This window comes from Sitodiplosis mosellana, unplaced genomic scaffold, assembly GCF_009176505.1.
Source record: "Sitodiplosis mosellana isolate CC-2019 unplaced genomic scaffold, AAFC_SMos_1.0 Smas_scaffold_5, whole genome shotgun sequence".
In the NCBI taxonomy this organism is placed as follows: Eukaryota; Metazoa; Arthropoda; class Insecta; order Diptera; family Cecidomyiidae; genus Sitodiplosis; species Sitodiplosis mosellana.
In genome coordinates this window covers 1,249,596-1,270,970 of record NW_022595248.1, presented here as the reverse complement: position 1 = coordinate 1,270,970, position 21,375 = coordinate 1,249,596, and the positions used below count along the sequence as shown (strand labels likewise).

The following is a 21,375-nucleotide window of genomic DNA, read 5'->3' as shown; positions in this document are numbered from 1 at the left end:
CGAAAAACACGCACATTACCAACGTGGAAAATTGAAGAAGACTTAGAATATAAAGCGGTTTTCATTAATTCATCTCATTTTATGCACTGGATAGAGAAATAATGCGCGACAACCACAACCAGGAGCGATTTAATGCCAATTTGCTATTAGACTAACTAAGTAACCTTTGAACGAACATTCTTATGACAATTTTGTTACCATCAAATAAAAACAAATCTAATGTTGTCGCACCTGGTGCCTTGAGCAGTACAAAAAAGCACACACAGCCGTATTGCATGTTTATATCGAGATTTAATCAATTGCCGATCATAGATTAGCTTGAATTATTGTGCATTGGCATCGTAGACCGGCGACGACATGTTTTTTTTTTTGTTGCAAGCATTCAGTTGAAGCGAACCAAAAATAATAATTATTATGGTTTGTGAGCCAGGGCGTGGATACATGTTGAGTGCATGTTGGTTTAGCTGATGATAGGTTAAGCACTCGATTTTATAACAACAATCATAAATAAATGTGCGTTGTGAGTGTGTGCACTCAGTGCCACAATCAGTTGCCGATAAGCAAATCGATTTGCATGATACATGCAATTTTAATCAGTCGACCAGTGACGGAACACGCATAAAAACTCATTTCTTATGTTTTTTTTTTCTTTTTGAGTCATGATTAAACGGATGCCGCACAGTCAAAAGCACAAACACACTTGAATTCCAATGGAATCGACCGTCCTCACGCTCACTTGCTCTCTCTCTCTCTCTCTCTCTCTCGCTATTCACATGTTGCACTTTCGATATTTACGTGACCGAATGCAATGGGCGATGATTGCTCTGATCGCTCTAATGACCAGTGATATTTTTCCCCTTCTTTCGTTCGTTAAAGTGAAACAGTTATATATTTCGTGGCGATGCTGCTGCAGCACCAACATTCTATGCACACAATTTTTCGTCATGTAAATAGGTTCAAGTGGCAGTCGAAAGGAATTAGTGTCGTTGGTTTTGTTATCTTCATTTTGTGATATTTAATTGGTTTGCATGCGCAGAAATAAGAAAGAAAAATGGAATGAAACGGCACCTCGAAAAGGCAGCACGGAGATTATTGCATCAGGCTACAGGCAGTCACAAGGCAAGAGCGAGGAAAAAAAGCGTATAAATATGAAAAATGCTCATGTTGCGATGACTGTTCGCGCCGCACGATACATTGATTGCATGTAATTATGAAATTTACCTTTTTTGCCAATGCAAACACACACTCAAGTTCGATCATCGTAATACAACTTGATCTGATGCTCATTATTTTGATTAAAAGTTAAGAGCGATCATTTATTGAATTACATCGAATCGTTAATAATCACAGGTTACACACAGTGTGTTTGCAATGCATGATGTTTGTTAGCAGCTCTATAATCGTGCGCTCGATTAACCTGTTAGTCAGTTTTCTTTCTTAAACGATCAACATATTGCAAGACCAAGATTTCAATGGCCGATAACACATTTTATCGATATATTTTCTATGGTTTATGGGAAAATCATTCAATCGAAGTTGCGAAGCGATAATAAATGCGAATATGTAGCCTGCAGTTTGTAAGGAACAAAGTGTTTAAAGGGAACATTTTCCAATGGGCAAACATTGGAAATTGTAGACTCTACAATGTAGAGTCAAAAGCGTTGTTCGAAAGGAATAAGTGACTCGACTTCGTCTATAAAACCTAATTTCATAACCGTTTGATACGCTCGCCCAAGTGCAATTCAAATGACAATAAATGTCACCGAGAGACTTTGTAATTCACACTACATCAAATGGCACATGACCCAACGCTCGAAATTTTGAATACGATTTGTGTTTTTTCTTCGTTTTTCTCGACTTCATTAAAAACTAAAGAGAGAAAAAATGACCGAACGAAATGCACATTAAAGCCCATAAAAAAGTGTATTGTTTGAATGGTATTTTTTTTCTCGCGCCCAAAGCGTTTAAAATAAAACATTCATTCATTTTAATTAAGCCCTCTTATCAGATCGGAATGCAAATGTCGACCAAAATGCTCATTTAAGCTTTTTCATTTTGACTCAATAAATTTTTGGCTCGATTTTTATAGACACGATTCCCGTGGAATTTGGATTGCATTGCGCCATGTCTTGCGCAAACAAACCCATGCTATCAGGAAAAAAAACTCCATCCATTCAACTAACCAAGAAATAACACACACACACACACACACACACCCATAGAAAAACAATCATGCACAATAGAGAAAAATGCCAGTTAATAATGAAATGAATGTTAATATATTATCCGAAAATGGTAGCAAATTTCCTACAAAAGACAAAACATTTCGGCTCGAGAGCAACAAATCTCCACCGAAAACAACAACAACGACGAACAAAAAATCGCATTGAGCAATGAGCATACACAAACGAAATTATAATTTTGACAATAAATTTTGTCGATCGTCCATTTAGATAGAGTTTTTAATTAGAAGTTTTTACTGTATATTGGGTGTTTGGAACCAATGAGAAATTTCAGCGAGACCAAAAAAAAAACCCATTCGTTGACGATAATTTATGAGCGAAGCGAAAGAGAATTATACGGAGAAAAATAAACTGAATCATTTTACACCGTACAAAAAAAGACTAACAAATTTATATGAAAATTGTTCACTTCATGATTTTTCTTCTTCTTCTTTTTTTCGGCCATCGCATTTCCGATGCGGAATTCTTGTGTGCCACACATTTTGTTATAATTATACATGTACCGAGAGTCACTGGAGAGTTGAAAAAAATATGTTAAAACGAGTTGATTATTTTATTAAAACATAATTTATAGCGATTACACATGCTCAATTTTCTAATTATAAATGGTATTATCAACGTCATGTCGGATACCTGCACCTTAAATTACTTATTCATAAATATGCCTTGAACATGTTTTTTTTTTTTCATCCGTTGACGGCATATATTATATCGGGCTATTAATTCATAACATACAAATGGTTGAAATTTTGTGTGTATTTTTCTCTCTCCATCATCATCGTTGCCAGTCTTTTTATTACTGTTTAAATATGTAAATTTCATTTAAATTCGCTACATTGTATCGATCGTTATTTATTAAAATCTCATTTTGTGTTGATTGAAAGAAAAATGAACACAGTTCAGTGCAGATGTGTGTGTGTGTGTGGCCATTTTTTGAGACAAGTCAAAATTTTACGACTTTTCATAAGAAATAAAATCGACGCTTGGAATTCGCTGTTGTTTTGAATTTAAATCAAGTGGCTCATAAAATTCAATTCCACAATGTGCGTCAATGGGTCAAATAATTGCGTGCAAATTTGATGGGTATTTCCATAAAAAAAAACAACGATTTCATTTGTTGTTGTCTACGAAATGAATACTCATTTAACGGTGCATGGGTTATCACTAGCATGTGTCTATTACAAACATTCTTCTTTTGCCATTAACATTGCCGCGTATTGCCGATTGTTTTGCAACAAAATCAATTTTTCAAACAGCAACCGGCTCATTTGGCTGGTGGAAAATGGTAAACGAGCACACGGTATGCATGAATCATTGATAAGAATTTGATTTATGGTGAAAGGAATGTCTAAAATCTAATGGCTGTATCACACGTTACGATCATCGTATTTACTCTCTCTTTTTTACATCACGTTAATGTTTTGTAGTGCTTTGGCACACAACACATGAGTCTTTGAGTTGAAGTCATTTATGCACACACACAAAAAAAAGTGGCGGCTGGATCTGAAATGCGCCATAGCGTCATAAATAAAAATTATTACACACGGACATCCGCTATTAAAAACTTGGCTATAAAACAAAATGCAAAAACCAAACCGGCGAATATCAATGATAACGAGATAGCTGACTCTTGTCGACTGCCACCGAACTCTGTATTCCATTTGCCACAACTGCACATACAACCCGAAAACTAATTGCCAAACACTAACGAAAATTGACGTCATTAATTTGTTTTAAAGCACTATGTATCAGCCTATCAGGAGCATAATTTTATAGTAGCTGCAATTTTGATTGTCATAAAATACACGATGGAAATGGGGCGCAAATTAAAATCTCTACTTATACGTGTATATAAATTACTGATAATCGACTCTTATTATCGCATCAAAGAATTACATTCCACTGAAACAAATACGTGTGATTATATTAATTTCCTATTTAACTTTGGTTTGGTTCGCCGTATTTTTCGTTCATCTTCTTCAACTAGCTCAGATCGTGACGGCTGTGCAAACATCGTTCGTTCCATTCTCTTATTGCTTGTGCGTTTGGATGCGCGTATAACATTAAAAGTCGAGTTAAAAAAAATTATAATAATATGATGAACTTATTATACACTCATTCCAGCTGGATGGATGTGTGCACTGTGCACGTATTCAACCAACTAATAAATTCGTCTCTGGCTGTAATACGGTCTACAATGTTGCCTTGCCTTTCATTGGCTGTAATGAATCGCTGGCAGAGAAAAAAAGCACAAATTCGCATTGTCTTAATCATATGGTTTATTTGCCATAAAATTTGCTTATATGGGCCCAAATTATGATGCATTATGATAATGCAATCGAAACACCTTATTTTATGGCTGGAGAAATAGCCATCAACGACCCCAACAAAAAACACACACACCAATGGATTCATTCCAAGGCTAACAACGAATATACAATCAAATCATGGCACAAAAAACAACAACCAACGACGACCATAGTAATTTAATTTGTAATTATTGCGTATTTTTCTTTGGACAATCAATTTTCATACGCATCATCTCGCTGGCGAGTTGATTGGTTTGCACAAAACTTCACCCGGTGGCAGAATACAGTATTCCAAACGTTGAATAATATAGCAGCGCGATGAAACGAAAAACAGCCATTTTTTGGTACATTTTCACGTTCTTAGACATTGTTTTTATTATATTGAATGTAATTTCATGTAATTTAATTTTATATAATTACACAGAAATCAGTCGCCTTTTTCATAAACTCTTTTTTTCAATTGATTTCGATAATGATACTAACTGGTAAGTAGTTCATGTAGACTTTACATTATGTAGTGTGTACCTCTTATATTCGGAACAAATTCACAAGTTTTTTCGGCGAAAAAAGTAGCTCCCATCACCAATCACGTTGCGCAGATTGTTGTGGTTGTGGTGGTGGTGGTGCATATTGTGGGAATGGTTGTGGTGTCATATCTTGATGGACTTTACTATAAATCATTATACCAATTAAAGTTGCCAAGATAACGGCCAAAAGAATAGTTGTTATCTGCAAGGAATATTGAATGACATCAACTGATGAACATAATATTGATATATTAACTTGAGAGTTTTTTACACACTAATACATTTCACTAACCAAACAAGTTTTGCCCATTTTTTCAACTTTTTGCGTTTATTTATTTGCTAAGACCTTCTTCACCTCCGAAAATTTAGACTATTTCACTCGAAAAGTCGATTCAAACTGATCAAAACCAGTCAAATTTGTACTAATTTTGTGTAATTATCAAATTGTACAATGTACACCAGTGATGATGATCGTTTTTGCCAGATTCGTAATGTTTTTTTTTTGCAAATAAAAATAATTGCTTTCTGAAGCCAAAAAAGAATCAAGGTCAATGGAGGATAAGTTGATTATTTTATATCAATATTCAGCTTCTATCGTGGGTCGTTTGGCGATGTGCATATGCGCACAAGGGATTTAATCACATTTTAAGGTTCAAACAAACTGTTCTCTAAATATGACAACTGATATTTCAAATCAAATTCAAATTAAGCGACTGTTTGTCTAAATACTTCTAAATAATCAAATTCAAACAAGATATGGGTATGTATTTCATGCAGTGTTTCACTATTTTATTCAAATTAATCACATTTTTGTCGTACGTCTCAATTTTAATAATCGTCACTGTCGTATGAAGATGTATCTGCATCTGAATCTGTATCATATTCTTCAAATTTTCCGGTGGATGTTGGTAGTCCCCAGCCATAATGACCTTCAGATGGCTTTGAAGCGCGACCCGTTTCGTATTCCTCAGTCGAAGTTTTCGAATTTGAATCATATTCATCACTTTCCGTTTCCTCGGTGGTTGTATGATGCATTTTATGATTAAAAATGTGCGTTTCATATACTTGGGTTGCTTTAGTCGGAGAATATTCATTTTCCGCATAATCAGTTCCCATTGTAGTCGTTATATCTTCAGTGTTTTCTGTGGTTACATGTTTCTGATTCAACAATTGTGTTTGCTCATCATTTGGCGTACTCGAATATAGATCGTCACGTTCGTCATATCCATTGGTAGTTGTATGCGATTCCTCTTTTTCGGTCGTATACCATTTGCGACCAAATATCTGCGTTTTCAATCCACGATCTTCATCGTAACTGAAGGCACCTAAAGGTCCTCTAACTGAAGGCACATCAGTGATTTCCGGCAGAGCTGACGATGAATCATAGTCAGGAATTGATTCGTTATTAAATCCGAAATAATATATAATGCCAGAAATGGCCGCGCAACACGCCACTAAAATGATCAAAAACAACTGCAAACAAAGTTTGAATTAATTTCAATGAGCCAAAATTCAAATGTTTCTTTTATTCGTTCGCAAAATTTCACATTAATATTTTATGATTGAACGCTCTAAATTTTGATAAAACAATGATTACTCTTTACTAACCAAACAACTTTTCGACATGATCAATAAACTTTTTTTTTGGCTGGCTTTCATTCACTTAAAACACTTCGTTCAAAATATAAATTATAACTGATCGGGACCAAATGTGTAGCGAAAATGTTTTCACAACGATTATAGAAACGTCACTCGCAGAGAATCATTTCAATATTGTTTGAATCGAGGAACAAGATTTGAGAGAGAGAGAGAGAGAGAGAGAGAGAGAGAGAGAGAAGAGAAGAGAATGAGAATGAGAATGAAAGGCAATGTAATCAAATGATAGAGATAACCGATGGGATTTTTCTGTTTTGGGTAGTTGGATTGATAAGAAAAATTTGCGTGTCAAAAATAAATATGCAATCAAACGTTGGGGTCAAGTATGTCACACATTGTTTTTGCACAATTTCTTTTATTTTCATTTCTATAATTTTTTTTTTTCGTTTTGCGATGGAATTTATTGTATATTCAATTTTTCTGTAGTACACTACACAAAAACTTAGTCGAAGCAAGCATATTTTCAGCAATCTATCTCTGAATGTACATCGTATGGCTCATCAATTTCATTCAATTACGGTTGAAAATATGTGTTGCATATTCATTGTCAGATTTTTTGGTGTTTATTATGATGCCTAAATATGTGTGTTTCATAAGTTATTGGATCATCAGGTTTTTCGGTGGTTGCTTTGTGAACATGTTTGTTGATTATGTGTGTTTTATAATGTGGAGTTGTAGACGAGAAGTCCGGATCTAATTTTAGAAGGGATATTACTACTGGCTGACACATTGCTACTGCGAAGAATACAGTGAAAACTGCAAAGATTATCTATGAGAACGAATATGAATTGAAAATGTTTAAATTAAATATCACATACATTTGAAATTATCTTTTTGGCTATAAAATTATATACTCACGAAAAGATTTTTGAGCATTTTGGTTAAAAATGTCTCCTATTGGCTTTGTCTCACTAAATCGGCGAATAACTCAGAGTGTAAATTAAAACTAACTCAAAGCGAATCGGCGGAACCATTTTTATAGGTCGTTGTCAGAAGCATATTTGAAAGCTTGCAGATAATATAGTATCAAATTTAGATTGATGTTTTTCGGCTAAGAAATGGAAGAAAGAAAATCATGTGACTCACGATGAAATAAAAAATGACAATAACTGATAAGTTTGTTCAAGATTTTCTTTTTCTATTTTGAGTAATCTGTTTGTATAATAAAAGGCTGTGAATTAAAACTTGAGCATCGGTCAGATTTTAGACTTAATGAATATTAGTGAAATCAAAAATTATTGTTTTCTATAAATTATCACGTGCTCAGACGAAATTTTTATTATACATTTTTTTTTTCATTTGTTACATAGTTATTTGGAGCGTATATGAGCTCAAAAAATAAAAACATTATTAATATCCTTTGTTTTTGTATCCACTACTGTATCCACCTTGATTCGATGGATGAACATTATGATTCGAGCCGGAGCCGAACCCGTTTCCATGTTGACTTCCGTATCCACCTTTATTCGTTTGATGAGAGCCGAAACCACCGTGTCCACCACCGAATCCATTGGATGGGTTTGAAGTTTGATGCCCGCCGAATCCATTGGATGGGTTTGAAGTTTGATGCCCGCCGAATCCACTACCACCATGAGATGGCTGATGATCCAATCCACTGCCGAATTCGCCTTGTTTTCCTCCAAATCCACCATTATGTCCACCATATCCGCCTTGTTGAATTGGACGTTCGTTATGACTATGGGTTACAATTGGACGAACAGGTTCGATCGGGCGATGAATTGTATTGTGTCCGTGTCCGTGTTCGTGTCCGTGCTCGTAATCGTGTCCAGGGAAACTGACTACATCTGAATAGCAGAGTATTTAAAGAAAGAATTTATTAAAAATATTATCATAGAAGAAAAACAAATATTTGTCTAGATCAAAAATTGAACTAAAACCAAGCATGTCTTTCTTCCAGCTGTGCTTGAAAAACTGTTTGTTAAATTTTAAGTTGGTGCAAAAGCAAAGAGCATACCGTGTGGTCCTTTGTGTCCGTGGCTGCCATACGAACCGTGTGGGTTATATTGTTCAGGAGGTGAACCACTGTGTCCGTATCCACCATGTGGAACACAAGTAACCGCTGCGAAAGCAACAGCTAGAACTGCGAAGGTCATCTGTCGATAAGAAAACAAATATTGAAAACACAACATAAGAAATTGTTGATAAACACTTCACTTGACCGATCTGATTCGAGTTGATATTTTCAAACGATAGAAAATAGTTTCATTTTTCAACTCACCAAAATATTTTTCGCCATTTCAATGAACTAGTTTTTTTTTACTTTTCACAAGTTGAAACGATTCGTTCGGAATGCAAGTTTGAACTGATTGAAACTAAATCGGTGGCTTGCTTTATATAAAGAGCAGACTATTTCCGAAAATATGCATGTCATGTACACATATGCATCGTCTCATTACCTAATTCGTCTTATTCTTTTCTGCTGACTTCTGAGAAAAACAGACGAAGAAAGAAAAGGAGAGGTACAAACGGATCAAGTTAATGACGATAGTCGGCTGGGTTTTTACGATGGGTTTTTTTTCGGTTTGAGTAATTGATAAGGGTTTCTGTTTTGCGAGTCAATTTTAATCTGGATTTTAGGTCAAGTAAATTGCAATGGCAGTTTCGTTTGCAAAACAGGATCGTTATGCAGTTGTGAGCTTGAACATTTCAATCGACGCATTTAAACGCCTCATGTGTATCGTATTTCCCTGACATTCTTCCAAGTCATCGTTAATATTTTCGCAAATATTTACTTTTTATTAGGATCATGTGCAAACGCAAGACCACAAAGTGTCATTTTGCGGTGATTAAATGATTCGATGTGTGTTAAAAAATCAACAGAGAATGGAACAAACGAAGCAGATAAAAGCTATTAGAAAAATCTAATGAATATTGACAGCTTTAGAACAGCAACATTGTCTGGGCTGATGGGCTTGTATATTAATAATTAAAGCAATTTGAATCGTTGCGATTCTAAACATTGTAGAGTCAAAAAGTAGCATCATCTAAACCCTTAAGTAATTAAAACATGACTTTACGGCACCAGTTCACGTGCTAAAAAGGAACAAAAATAAAATCCTGGTATTAATAATACATTCAGTCTCAGCTTAGATGTACATCTTAGTTATTAACGTTAGTCTCGGTTCAGGTCATTTGTCGTTGTCAGTTGTTAATTATCATATTTAGGTATGTCGAAAAACCGTCAACTATTAAGCATTTTATAGCATCACACAAACTGCAGATGTCTGTGTTCTCAAGTTTGTTGCAGCTATTGAAACTAGCAGTCAGTCATTAGGAACGATTAGACCAAATTCCAAGAAATAATCGCTTTCGTTTGGACAAAATGTTTTTGTTTTATTGTACATGTGCCTTGAAACAATTAAATTTTTCCATTTTTCTGTCGAAGCAAAATTTAATCGAATATTGATGTTGATCTACGTCTATTGCAGTCAAACTGAATCTTAGCATACACATGCATTGACGATCATTTTTAGACCGGCATTCAATTCAACATCTGAAAATTCTTGAACGAAATCAATGAAACTTTAATTTTCTTCTTTTCGTTTATACACAGAATTGATAATAATTTATTGAAAAGGAAAATAACTGAATTGCAAAATCAATTTTGTGCGTACTTCTGATGCGGGGAAAAATTAAGTGAATTTTTGCGCTTGCAAGTGGCAGAGGTTAGATTGATTTAGATGAGAATTTAGTACATGAGTCTATTTTTTTTTTCATGAATCTAGATGTTGATATTCTTTGTACCTCACTTGAACTATTGACATAAGTCTACTTACAAAAAATAATAATACAAAAAACACTTGAAACTTTGGAAATATTTTCATGTAAAAATTTATAAATATAATACACCGAAAATAAGTTTGGTTCAAATGATTATTCACAAAAATGGGATTGAAGGGTTTCGTGGTTATTTTCGGCCTTCCTTGAAATGATTACATAGAAGGGCTGATTCCAATGGCCAGGTGGATATTTTGATTGAGGCGATTCTTGTTTATATAGTGGGTTCTGGCCATATGGATTGTTCCTATTTTCATAGCCATCACCTTCGTAGTCATATTCGTCGTAGTCATCGTTTCCATCATCTGGCATTCGAATTTGTTGCTATCCAAATAATCATCCTTTCTAACGTACGGACCCCATCGATCTTTTCTCCTGCAAAAGTCGATTAAAAATTCAAAATTATTCACATCTGAATGGAACACCGAAATTGACAAATTGATTTTGATTTTGTTTATTACAAACCAATTGATTTTCGGCGGATAATTCCTTCTTTCATTCGGAACGGCGTCGAAATCCGTTTGTGGCCAATTGAAAAACTCCTTTATTTTGTCAATTATGGAATACTTCGGATTGATCAATGCTTTGGCTCTGCATTTCCATTTGTTGCTAAAAAATAATGATGACACATATTTGAGATTTTTCGACTTCGATTCAGAATCAAAATTGTTGATAATGTCACTTTGACTAAGTTTATGGGAAAAAACATTTTCTCATTGAAGCACTCTACCTAATTCAAGGCCATCATTATATAAACTAACTCGGCCACATTGTATGGTCACAAAAAGTACGGCTAATGTAAAAATCACCTGCAAAAGTCGATAAAAAAAAGTCAAAGCTATTCACATTTCAACCGAATACCAAATTGAAAAATTTTGATTTTGTTTATTACAAACCAAACTGCGTTCGATCATGATGCACAATTCTTTGAATAATTCTTTCTGATTTCTGATTTTTCTCCAACAATTGATTGACCAACAGAAAATTGTTATCCACTTTCTAACGTATTGAAAATTGTGTGTAGCTACACAAAATTTGCCTGTGAATTGATTGAACTTAAACAATGAAATTAACTTGGGCTGTCAACTGATAACTGTATGTGTATACTCCACATGACTTCAATTTCGTTGTTTGTTTGTCTCTTGATAAGTGGCTTTTTTTTAACATACAGTAATCAAAGGATAACCTAAACTTGGAGTCAACTGAATTGCAACGTCAAATAGGTTCAGCGATTATGAGTACATCGTCGAACGATTGGTATGTCACTTGTACGCATTTCATTCAATTCAAACTTATTTTTCTACAATTTCGACTGTTCTAGAAAGAAATTTCTTCTTTAGATTTTCGAAATTTTCTTCCCATTCTTTTTTTTTGCAGTTTTATTACTGTATTGAGGCTTAGTCAAGCCGCAGTTTTTAGTCAGTTTTTAGCCGCAAACGAAGTAGATCAATGGATGTAAAAAAAAATGAAGCAAATTCGACGTAAAACTGCTATGAATGTTTTTCATTTATTTCTCCACAAATACAGGAACATAATTGAAGCGGAAATGTGGGCGCAGCGTATCATTTGCCGAATATCGCTTGTAGCGTGTCAATTGCGATGCCATTTGTTTAGTTTGTAAACAACTTTTTTGTTCGGCACAAGTTTGAAGAAGGAAAAACAAGAGTGTAACAAGATAACAATGCGTCCGTAACTCGGAGCAAAAACGAAATTAATAGCCATTTTATAATCAAGCAACAAAATATGTGTGTTTTCCAATGAAACAGTGGTTTTTTCTTAGACAGAGCACAAAGTGAGCATATTGCTTAAATGCACGTAATCAAGTTCAATTTCGTGGAAGTAATTTGGACCTTCGTATGTTTCTACTATTTCTACTTCATCTTTTTCGTCGGTGTGTATCGGCTCACGCAGTGCATATTTTGTGTAGTACATAAATTCATGAGGTATGCATCAATGAGAGACGTGTGGTGCATGTGTTGCATTGTTTGCGCCGGTCGAAATGCTGCTGGCGATAATTTCTGGTGCAATCAATGCATTGTGTTGATGTAAATATGTGCTGATGAACATCCTATTATCACTTGAGCATGAGCACAGTGGAGTGTATAAAAAACCGCAACCACAAAGTGAAAGATTTAAGAGAACAGCCAACTGACACAATGCATTACTTAGTTGCAATATTGTGTAGGGAATGCAATGCTGAGGCGAAGAGTATGGAGAGAGATGGAGATGGAGAATGAGAGAAAGAGATTTAGACAGGGAAAGAGTAGAGTTCGACAAATGCTTAACGAAGAAATGCTGTTGGCATTGTGCTCAAAACCAAATCCGTATTTCTTTGTATACCGAAACATTGCGATCAAATAAAACAACAAAAAGCGCATCAAGCCACAGAAGCCGAAAGATCGAGTGTTGAGATAGTAAAACTAGCGGTAAATCGTTCCATAGAGCACAACCTGAGCGGGCGTGCGCGCACACATAGTGATAATAAAACATGCAATAAAATGTAATTAATTTCGTATCAATTTCGAATCTAACGAGATAGAAAGAAAGAACGAAGAGTTGAGTGAAAGAGGAAACGACGTAGAAATGAAATGGCAGCCCGCGTCAACGTTAACACATTTCCAGCTCAAGCGCACACACATCGAAGCATCGAGAGTTAATTTAACATTTTAAATGTCCAATTATCCGCGTGTTGATTACTTTCTTTATGCGGCAATCACACAATGCATGCATGCATGGTGCACACATAAAATAGAGGAAGATGCTTGAAATGATCTGCGCACGAAAGACATACGATGCAGACATAGATGGAGAGAAAAAAAACCAGCTTAAAATTTATTGAACGTCTCTATAAAAGGTTGTTTCGATGAAATATCGGCATCTAATGTGAGTGCGCGCAGCTTGGGCGCAAACACTCATTCAATTAATTCCATCGGAGCGCGGCAACGAATGGGAAATACACGTTTAAATCCAAGCTCCGACATAATATTTTATGCGTTCGTAATATGTAGAGAATCGCATTGAAATAACATACACACGGTAACAATCGACATCATAAAAAAACAAGCCAAGAAACTTCAGTCGCAAAGAGCGAAAGAGAACTGGAATAAATAAATAAGATGGTAAAAATGTGTATCGAAAAACAACTCGCTATAAAAATTAATTTAAATAATAAGCCAATAAAACATAATTACGAACATATAAATCATCGCGCGTTTCTCACAAAAGCGCATAAAACACGATTTTTTTTCTCTTCTTTTTACACGTATTAGATAGCTCGTGGAATGAGTTCCAGTCGTGTCTATTTTATGCAATGCGCCGTTTTACGTTCAACGTATATGCTCCAAACACACGATGAAAAATCGTAAACACATGTCAAATTTGAACATTTCTCTGGCACGTCCAACAACACACACAAAATCGTTATGTATCGCACTCATTTGTGAAGCGCTCAGCAACTCTTGCAACTAGGTCTACTCCTTTTATCTACACACTCGTGCACGTGGTGTGTGCACGGCCGTACAAACGTTAACGATCCACTGCTATATATCATTTTACCTCGACGTGACTTGTTGTGAATGCTCTGGACGCGGTGCGGTTAAGATCGCGCAAAAGAAACCCACCGACCAATACAAATCTTTACCAAACGAATGCAAACGCTTTCAATTATCATTAGCCCATTATCGTAGCCGTTCTTTTTTTACTTCTTTCATTTCTATTCTCAATAAACATCGTTGTTAACGTTCATTTATTCATTTTCTATTCAATTAATGAGCCGTGTTCATTGGAAGATTGAAGATTCTTGTTCGTTTGCTGTTCGGATCATGCCAATTAATTATTTGTACGAGAAGGTGTAATAAAGCCATTGTAATGCAAATTGCCCGTTCGATTGGAACACAGAAATCTATTGCGTTTTGAAAAATCAGTCCATTGAAACTGACCCATCGAGAAAAAGCCATTCATAACGGCCCATCAGACCGGTCGGATCAGATTCGTATGTAGTATTCAACTCAGACACGATATCAATACTTACTTTGTAATATTTTTCTTCTGAATAAACATCACAATCAGAGTCACAAGGTTTTAATTCATAGAGACCGCTTTTTTGGTTGTTAATATTTATGAGGTGTTGAATAGATTATTTATTCTGAACGGAATTAGTCAACATTCCTTTATTTACCGTTTATTTTGGGAAATTGAACATGGGGATTTATCATCATTATTGTGTTGAATGATCCTATTTCCGCACTTTTCATTCCAAATTCCATATTTCAATGACTCTCGTCCATGGATTCTTTTCCAAATCACCTTTCTCCAAATATTCTTGATATTTTCCCAATCATTTTTTGTGCGAATGGAAATGTTGGAAAATCTTCCTGAACCAATTTTTTTCGCAGTTGACAGATGAGAACAGAACACATTCGGTTAATAATAAAAACAACATTTATTCAATCAAATTGCTCTGAAAAAATTTCTGTTACAAAAGAATATCGACACTTTGGCGCCCTCATTTGAGCCAAATGCAGTACTTTTGAAGGCTTCGAGCCGAAGCTCATACACATTTCGGATTATCTCAAGTGGAGACGGTTGTCATTTGTATCGAAGCCATAAAATATTCATACTTGGCCGGATTTTCCTAGAAATGTTTGAACGGATTTTATTGTTTTGACCCAAATTCCTGAAATTACTTATTTTTCGCATAATTCATAGCCCATTTGAATATGAAGGCACCAATCAATACCCAAAATGTTTAACAAAATGAAGGTATGCAAAAATCATAAGGATGTTAACAATGACTTTTCAACGGTAATTTGTCTCTGATGATACCTTAAGGTACACTTACTCATAGAATGGGAAATACACCAAATGTTTGTTCTTTGAATTGAATCAATAAATTGTTCAGTAAAAATTCCTTTTTCACACGGTTTTCAAAAGAAATTTGAAACCAAATAGCAGTCAAGTCTCTTCTGGTGCATTTCAGCTATGTCGCAAAAAGTGCATCGGTCAAATGGTCAATGACACTGTCGTTGCTTCTTTTACTAATGTTTTTATGTCGTCATTTAAAAATGTGCTTGTTCATTGAAGTGAACACACACAGAATGTGCAAACAATGTAATAAAATCGGCATTTTTGTTGTATGACGGCAATGAACTCCCATAAAATTTATTAAGGCTCACATTTTTATTTGAAGACATATTACCTAATTGAACTCGTTGAATGAATGATTTGAATATATGGTGCCATTTAAATTTTTCTTCGTTATTTTGCTATTGGATATAATGGATTTCATTTATTTTAATGAACGATCATCATTTCTTCTTTAATTAGAGCCAGCTTAATTACCTTTTATCCTTCGTAAGTTTTTTTTATTCATCATTTTATCCAAAACCTGACTGAAATTGTTTGGAATTGTGTAAAGTTTGAGTTTCAAAATGCACCTTAAATTGCTTACAATTTGATCAACACGAAGACTCTTTTACTTATGCTTTTATCCAAATTACCTGATATCATCAACTTCACGAATGAAACGAAATTCTTTTCAACTTTTCTTTCTTTAGAATTTATTCACATATGACAAACAAAAAATGAAATAATAAAAAATAAATGTACGTGTTTTTTTTGACATACTTATAAGTATAAATTTATAAATTGGTAACTTTCTGTCTTTCTACGATATATTGGATTTTGGATTCGCTGGGAATTCAAAACCATATCGAGAACAAACGAATTGGATGGTGTTTCATTCGTCATGTTGTTATTACTCATAAATTTATCGAATAAATTAACAATGAAATTTAAAGTTTACAAAGAAAGATAATTCCACTATTCTACGGCATATTTACTTAGGGTGTTGTATGTGAATTGAGCTACAGTAATTGAAATTCAAACTAACAACGAAAGTTAATTTGGCAGAGATGTGAAAAAAAAGATGTGGACGTTGGCCTATAAACGTCAGAACACAATTGAAACCGTGCTATTCGTTTCGTACAGTTGGAAAAAAAAATACGAAGGAGACGATTGTTCGACTGGCAAAATGTTGAATATATTGTTTGCGTAGCACTCCGTTTATTAAGAGAGGAAACGAATTATGGGAAATTAGAAATACTGAAATATTAAAACACGTTCGAAAATGCGTTTCGTGTGTGTTAGATTCAAGGCGCTTTGTCAAAATTGTGCAAGATTTTGTTTTCCTTTTGAAATTGACTCACTTACGTACTAATAAACATAAGACTACAACAAAAAAAAAAGAAGAAAATTTCGAAATAAAAATGAATCCAATAATTTTGTGTTATTTTTTTGTTTCATTCAAGATTGATAAAAGTTGGCCCATTTTCAGTGTAGGTAAATCGTAGTTGGTTTGTAGCGCACGGTAATTTGTTAAGTTGCGTGTGAGCAAGAAGGAGGAGAAGTTATAAGGGGACAAATGGATTGAGATTATCAACTAGAATTGGCGGACACATGATTCGGTTGGGATTTTTCCTCTTTTTCAGCGGCCAATTCACGTTGCGCCTTGATTTCATTGACTATATCAACGACGAGCGGATGATTGAATTTACCGTCCGTGCTGTCGAAGAACTCTTGATGCGTTTTGATGCAATTGTCCCGTTTTTCATACTCGAACGCTTGCATCACCAAATCCAGTCGATCCAAATCCTTCACGAACTTCGATTCCGGCGTTTCATTCTCTTCGTATTCCTGCAATTATGGACAGTCATTAGAATCATCGTATCACAGATTATAAATAAATTCAAATAATTTAATTGATTAGAGATTCCACACGGCGATGAAAACTGGGACATTTGCGTTATCAGCTCTTCACTAACGATGTTTGTCATAAAAGTGCCGAAGCGACGACATATTTCAAAATACCTTGACCCAAACGATAATCAAATTGCATTCAAACATGTGGTCAAGCGGCCATTTCATTTGAATATAGCGATAGTGTTCACGTGCAACGGCTGTCCGTGTGCATTTGAATTTTCAACTCAGTAGCTCCAATGTCGTCACTAATAATAGCACACATATAAACGCCCGATTTGAATTTACAGAGCAATAAAATGCCAGACGTAAAACGATTTGCAAACAAAGAGCTTATCGTCTTCTTTGAGTCGATGAAAGTTACGTCTTTGTTTGTGAAAAAGCAGACAAATTGCGGAAATTAGAGGTCATTAAGCGAAATTTCGACATTCCACATAGATGAAAACAAGAATCGTGTTGAAAATTTAGCATTGCTTTTGTTTCGCAAATATTTGCATCGGTTCTTTTAATATTCGGAAGTGAAATACAACCGACTGTTTGTTTTGGATTTGGTTTAAATTGGAAATAACATTTTGAGGCCAACTGCCAAAATATGTTCTGAAAGTTTGAAACTCGTTGTGCTTTCGATCAATTCGGTTACACTTCTCTTCATGCTCAATACGACCCGCTCGTGCTGAGCGAAAGTAGACACATTGAACTGTTTGCACACTCTTTGACATTCAGCAGTTAATGAAGCGATTAAATGCACATATGTGTTTACTACAGCGCACAAGCTCGATTGAACGTCACATTGTTGTCTTTAGTGAATCATTTTTCTAATGACAAGCTATTTGTATCGGAATTTAATACAAAGAACATTGTATCGCTGAATAGATGGGAAATTTCGCTTGCATATAAACAAATGTCAAACATTTTAAAGAGCACCACATGTGACTCGATGAATTTATACTCATCAGAGGATAAAATTTGATACTAATATAATTTGTATCAAATACAAAGCAACGTACAATTAAATATCAGCCAACGCGATTAAGAGCGACGAATCTAATTTCGAATTTCAAAGTCAAAAGTAATGTGAGTCAAGCGAGATGTATCACATTCATCAGGAATGCGACAAACGTATACAAATTGGTTGCCAATTGAACCGTTGACGGAAGTTCAATTGTAATCAGTTCCCATTGTTGATAACAAAGCCCACGAGACGCACTTGAATTTTACATTATCAATGGCATTTAGACGAATTTCAGACATTTCGTTCAAGAGAATAAAATTCAATGCAAAAGTCATTGACTGTTGATTCAATGACCATTTAATGCATTGCTGACAATTTCAGCAGTCATCGTTATCGTTGAAAAATCGATTAAATAACGCTTATCTTACACGAGGTTTTTTCTGTCAACTCAATAAACTTTCGATTGTAAAGAGCTGAATGGAAATGTCAATATTGATAAATCTCAAACGAAAAACAAATCAATTCCATCGTCGTCATTACCTCGAATAATTCCATAAGACGTTCTCCTCTTGGCGCGATCAATTTTGTAATTTCCTGCATTGCATCCATTTCACGCTGCCGTTTATCTTCCTTTGACACTCCGCAGTAGGGTGTTATGTCACCGACAATCGATTCAGCTAAATCATGTACCAATGCTAAATGTTGAAGGAAAAAAATTATGATTTTCCATTCGTTCAATTCGGATTGATTGCGTGCATATACCTAATTCCATGCATTTGGTTCGATCCAAATCACCTTTGCCGTCCAGCAGGAAAGTCATTAGGCTCATGCGGTACATGTGCCCGGCAATTGTTTCACAATCGCCAACATTACGTAAAACCCAGCCAGTTCGCTTCAAATGCTAAATTTAGAGACAAAAGAAAAAAACAATACCCGAATTGATCAAACAAATGCATTAAAAAAAAAACATCGAACTAACTTTGCCCATTTAGTATCTCATTTTTATGCTCAAAAAATCATACACTCTACACATGCACGCGTTGGTTCAAGTGTGCGGGCGTATGCGTGTGTATTTGTGAATGTGATGTATACACTCTGGCCATGACAATAAATAGTAGGAATAAAAATCAACAAATTCATTTTCGGAAGCCTCAAAGTCTCGGGAACTCAAAGTTCATTATATAATGAATGAATCAGACGAACGATTCTTTTCTCTGTTTGTTTGTAGCACGCGAAACAAGGTAAAACTTTTATTTCAACCTTGAAATTGGCCGACACTTTTTTTTTTTATATTTTCTACCATATATTAGCCAAGCATATATTATTCAGAGCGTATAAGCTCTCTCAATGAGCACACAAGACGTCAGCTGAGAGTACACGAGTCACACAGCCACACACATTGAACGAAATCAGACAAAAAAAAATGTGTCACTTAAAACCAACGACGTCACTAAACAAATTCCTCACTAACTTTTTCCTGGTGAAAATATTGAATGAATGTTGCATTGAAAATACGATTACTCACTTTGAGATTGCCCAGCAATTCCATAAATTTCACTATACCATCGAGATTTTGTGTTTGTGCCCGTTTTGTTGGAGATCCATTCATCTCGGGTGATCCATTTGTTTCTGCGTTCGACATTGTTGCTACGTTGTCCGTATCGTTTGTGTCTGGGTTGTGCAAAATTCGATTTGTTGCTGCCTGTTTGAATAGCTTGTTCAACTGGAACAGTGAAAAATTTCGTAGATTATTTGTAGTTAACCTCAAAACTTTTAACATGTTCCAACAACTGAATATTGGAATCAAAGTGCTTTTTTTTTCTTCTCGTCTGTCGTGTTGGTTTCGACTACTGTTCTCGCTCGCACTCGATTTTATGCCAGAACTAACTCGCTCGTTTCACGATTTTGACACGGACGAGTGCACGGATTTTCTGTCGTTTTCTGCCCCGCTATTTTATGTTTGCTCGAATTTTTCTCTCTGTTATGCTCACGCAAAACTGATTGGGGTCTAAAACATTTTCCGTTTTCTCCACACGCACACACAAATCTCAACTCTATCTCACTAGCAATGTTTCCCGTTGCAGTCAAACAGAAGTACTATAGTACTAGCTTCGACAATTCGTTAATGTGTATTGAACGAAAAAATTTCAAGCTGTTGTTGCCAGAAATACAATGCTCAACAAATGCAAGTTCGCTGCCTGAACCTTACGTATGTATTAAAAATCAGATGATTCTGATTTTCTCACTGACACTTGCTTTCACCATTCTCCATGCTGAACGAGAAAATCGAGCACACCAATCAGTGCGAACGAGACAACACACTGTGTTTTTCTATTGAAATGTCAACATTTGTCAATTCTATTTCGAATACATTGCTTCGTTTAGTGGCGACATCTCAATGAGAAATTGGGAAATTTTCTTTTCGTTTGCAAACAAACAGTTTTGGGATAAAATGAATGAAATTGAATGAATCATTGTTTGAACGGATCGTTTTAGTTAAACCATTGTGGAATTTATGAAAAAATATTTTTTTTTCGTTTTTGGCAATTCTTTGAACGATTTTAATTAATTTTCAAGGAAAAAAAATCGAAAAACTGTTCTTTCGTTTCGTTATTGGAAATTTGGTTTGCAATTTGGGTATTTATCACTATTTCATGTATTTTTTTCTACTACCAAAACATTTTTTTCTGTGAAATTTTATATTATTTCTACATTTCCCTGAACTTACCGTTGAACGACACTTTATTTTACCAAAAAAATGTGATTTGGTTAGCAAAAAACTGCAAGTTTGAATTAATTTCACAATGTTTTTGATTTTTCTGTTGAAGTTGCTGTTGTTTTCGCTTTCTATTACGTTTTTCGTTATCAATTTGATATCTTTTCCTTCTTAAATGCACATTCTCTATATTAATTTGATCGAACTCACCAAAAAATGCAAACAAAATTGAAAAGTATAAAATGAAAAGAGAACGCTTGAGTTCTTTATTCTAACTTTCACGATCAACGACCAAACTGCGAATGAAATTCAATCCGTTGAGAATTAATTTCGTTGGTTCTCGAGCTGAGTTGAAAAGGAGATATTTTCGATATATTTTGCTCTTTTAAGCATATTCTCATAAGTGTGTATGCATTGA

The 21,375-nt window shown here is 34.9% G+C and overlaps 3 protein-coding genes across 9 annotated transcripts in view; all 3 read right to left on the bottom strand.

Moving 5' to 3' along the window:
* Positions 1–2,659: 2,659 nt before the first annotated feature.
* On the bottom strand, positions 2,660–7,750 carry LOC129566933 (uncharacterized). Of its 2 annotated transcripts, none has more exons than XM_055443331.1 (3): positions 6,688–6,834; positions 5,372–6,552; positions 2,660–5,281 (listed from the first exon to the last, which is right to left on the bottom strand). In XM_055443331.1, exons 1-2 carry the CDS (start codon positions 6,736–6,738, stop codon positions 5,908–5,910), a joined length of 696 nt encoding a protein of 231 aa, XP_055299306.1. In that variant the 5' UTR covers positions 6,739–6,834; the 3' UTR covers positions 2,660–5,281; positions 5,372–5,907. The 2 variants fall into 2 exon arrangements, 1 of the variants encoding a protein (XP_055299306.1); XR_008687800.1 differs by adding an exon at positions 7,594–7,750 and having other exon boundaries at positions 2,778–5,281; positions 5,372–7,504.
* Positions 7,751–7,970: 220 nt separating this feature from the next.
* The window catches only part of LOC129566934 (uncharacterized), a 175,728-nt gene continuing 162,323 nt past the window's right edge, over positions 7,971–21,375 (bottom strand). For 3 of the 6 annotated variants that reach the window (XM_055443334.1, XM_055443335.1, XM_055443336.1), the window contains exons 2-4: positions 8,975–9,014; positions 8,711–8,849; positions 7,971–8,540 (exon numbers count right to left, since the gene is read on the bottom strand). In XM_055443334.1, coding sequence (XP_055299309.1) covers positions 8,086–8,540; positions 8,711–8,849; positions 8,975–8,992 — 612 coding nt within the window. In that variant the 5' untranslated portion in view covers positions 8,993–9,014 and the 3' untranslated portion in view covers positions 7,971–8,085. Of the gene's footprint in view, positions 8,541–8,710; positions 10,909–10,998; positions 11,143–11,263; positions 11,344–21,375 lie in introns of those variants that run through there. The other 3 variants (XM_055443337.1, XM_055443333.1, XM_055443332.1) reach the window with 3 other exon arrangements.
* Positions 16,067–20,566, bottom strand: LOC129566932 (5'-deoxynucleotidase HDDC2). The gene is made up of 4 exons (XM_055443330.1): positions 19,767–20,566; positions 19,004–19,142; positions 18,782–18,936; positions 16,067–17,226 (listed from the first exon to the last, which is right to left on the bottom strand). The coding sequence occupies exons 1-4, from the start codon at positions 20,019–20,021 to the stop codon at positions 16,969–16,971; spliced, it is 807 nt and encodes a 268-aa protein (XP_055299305.1). The 5' UTR covers positions 20,022–20,566; the 3' UTR covers positions 16,067–16,968.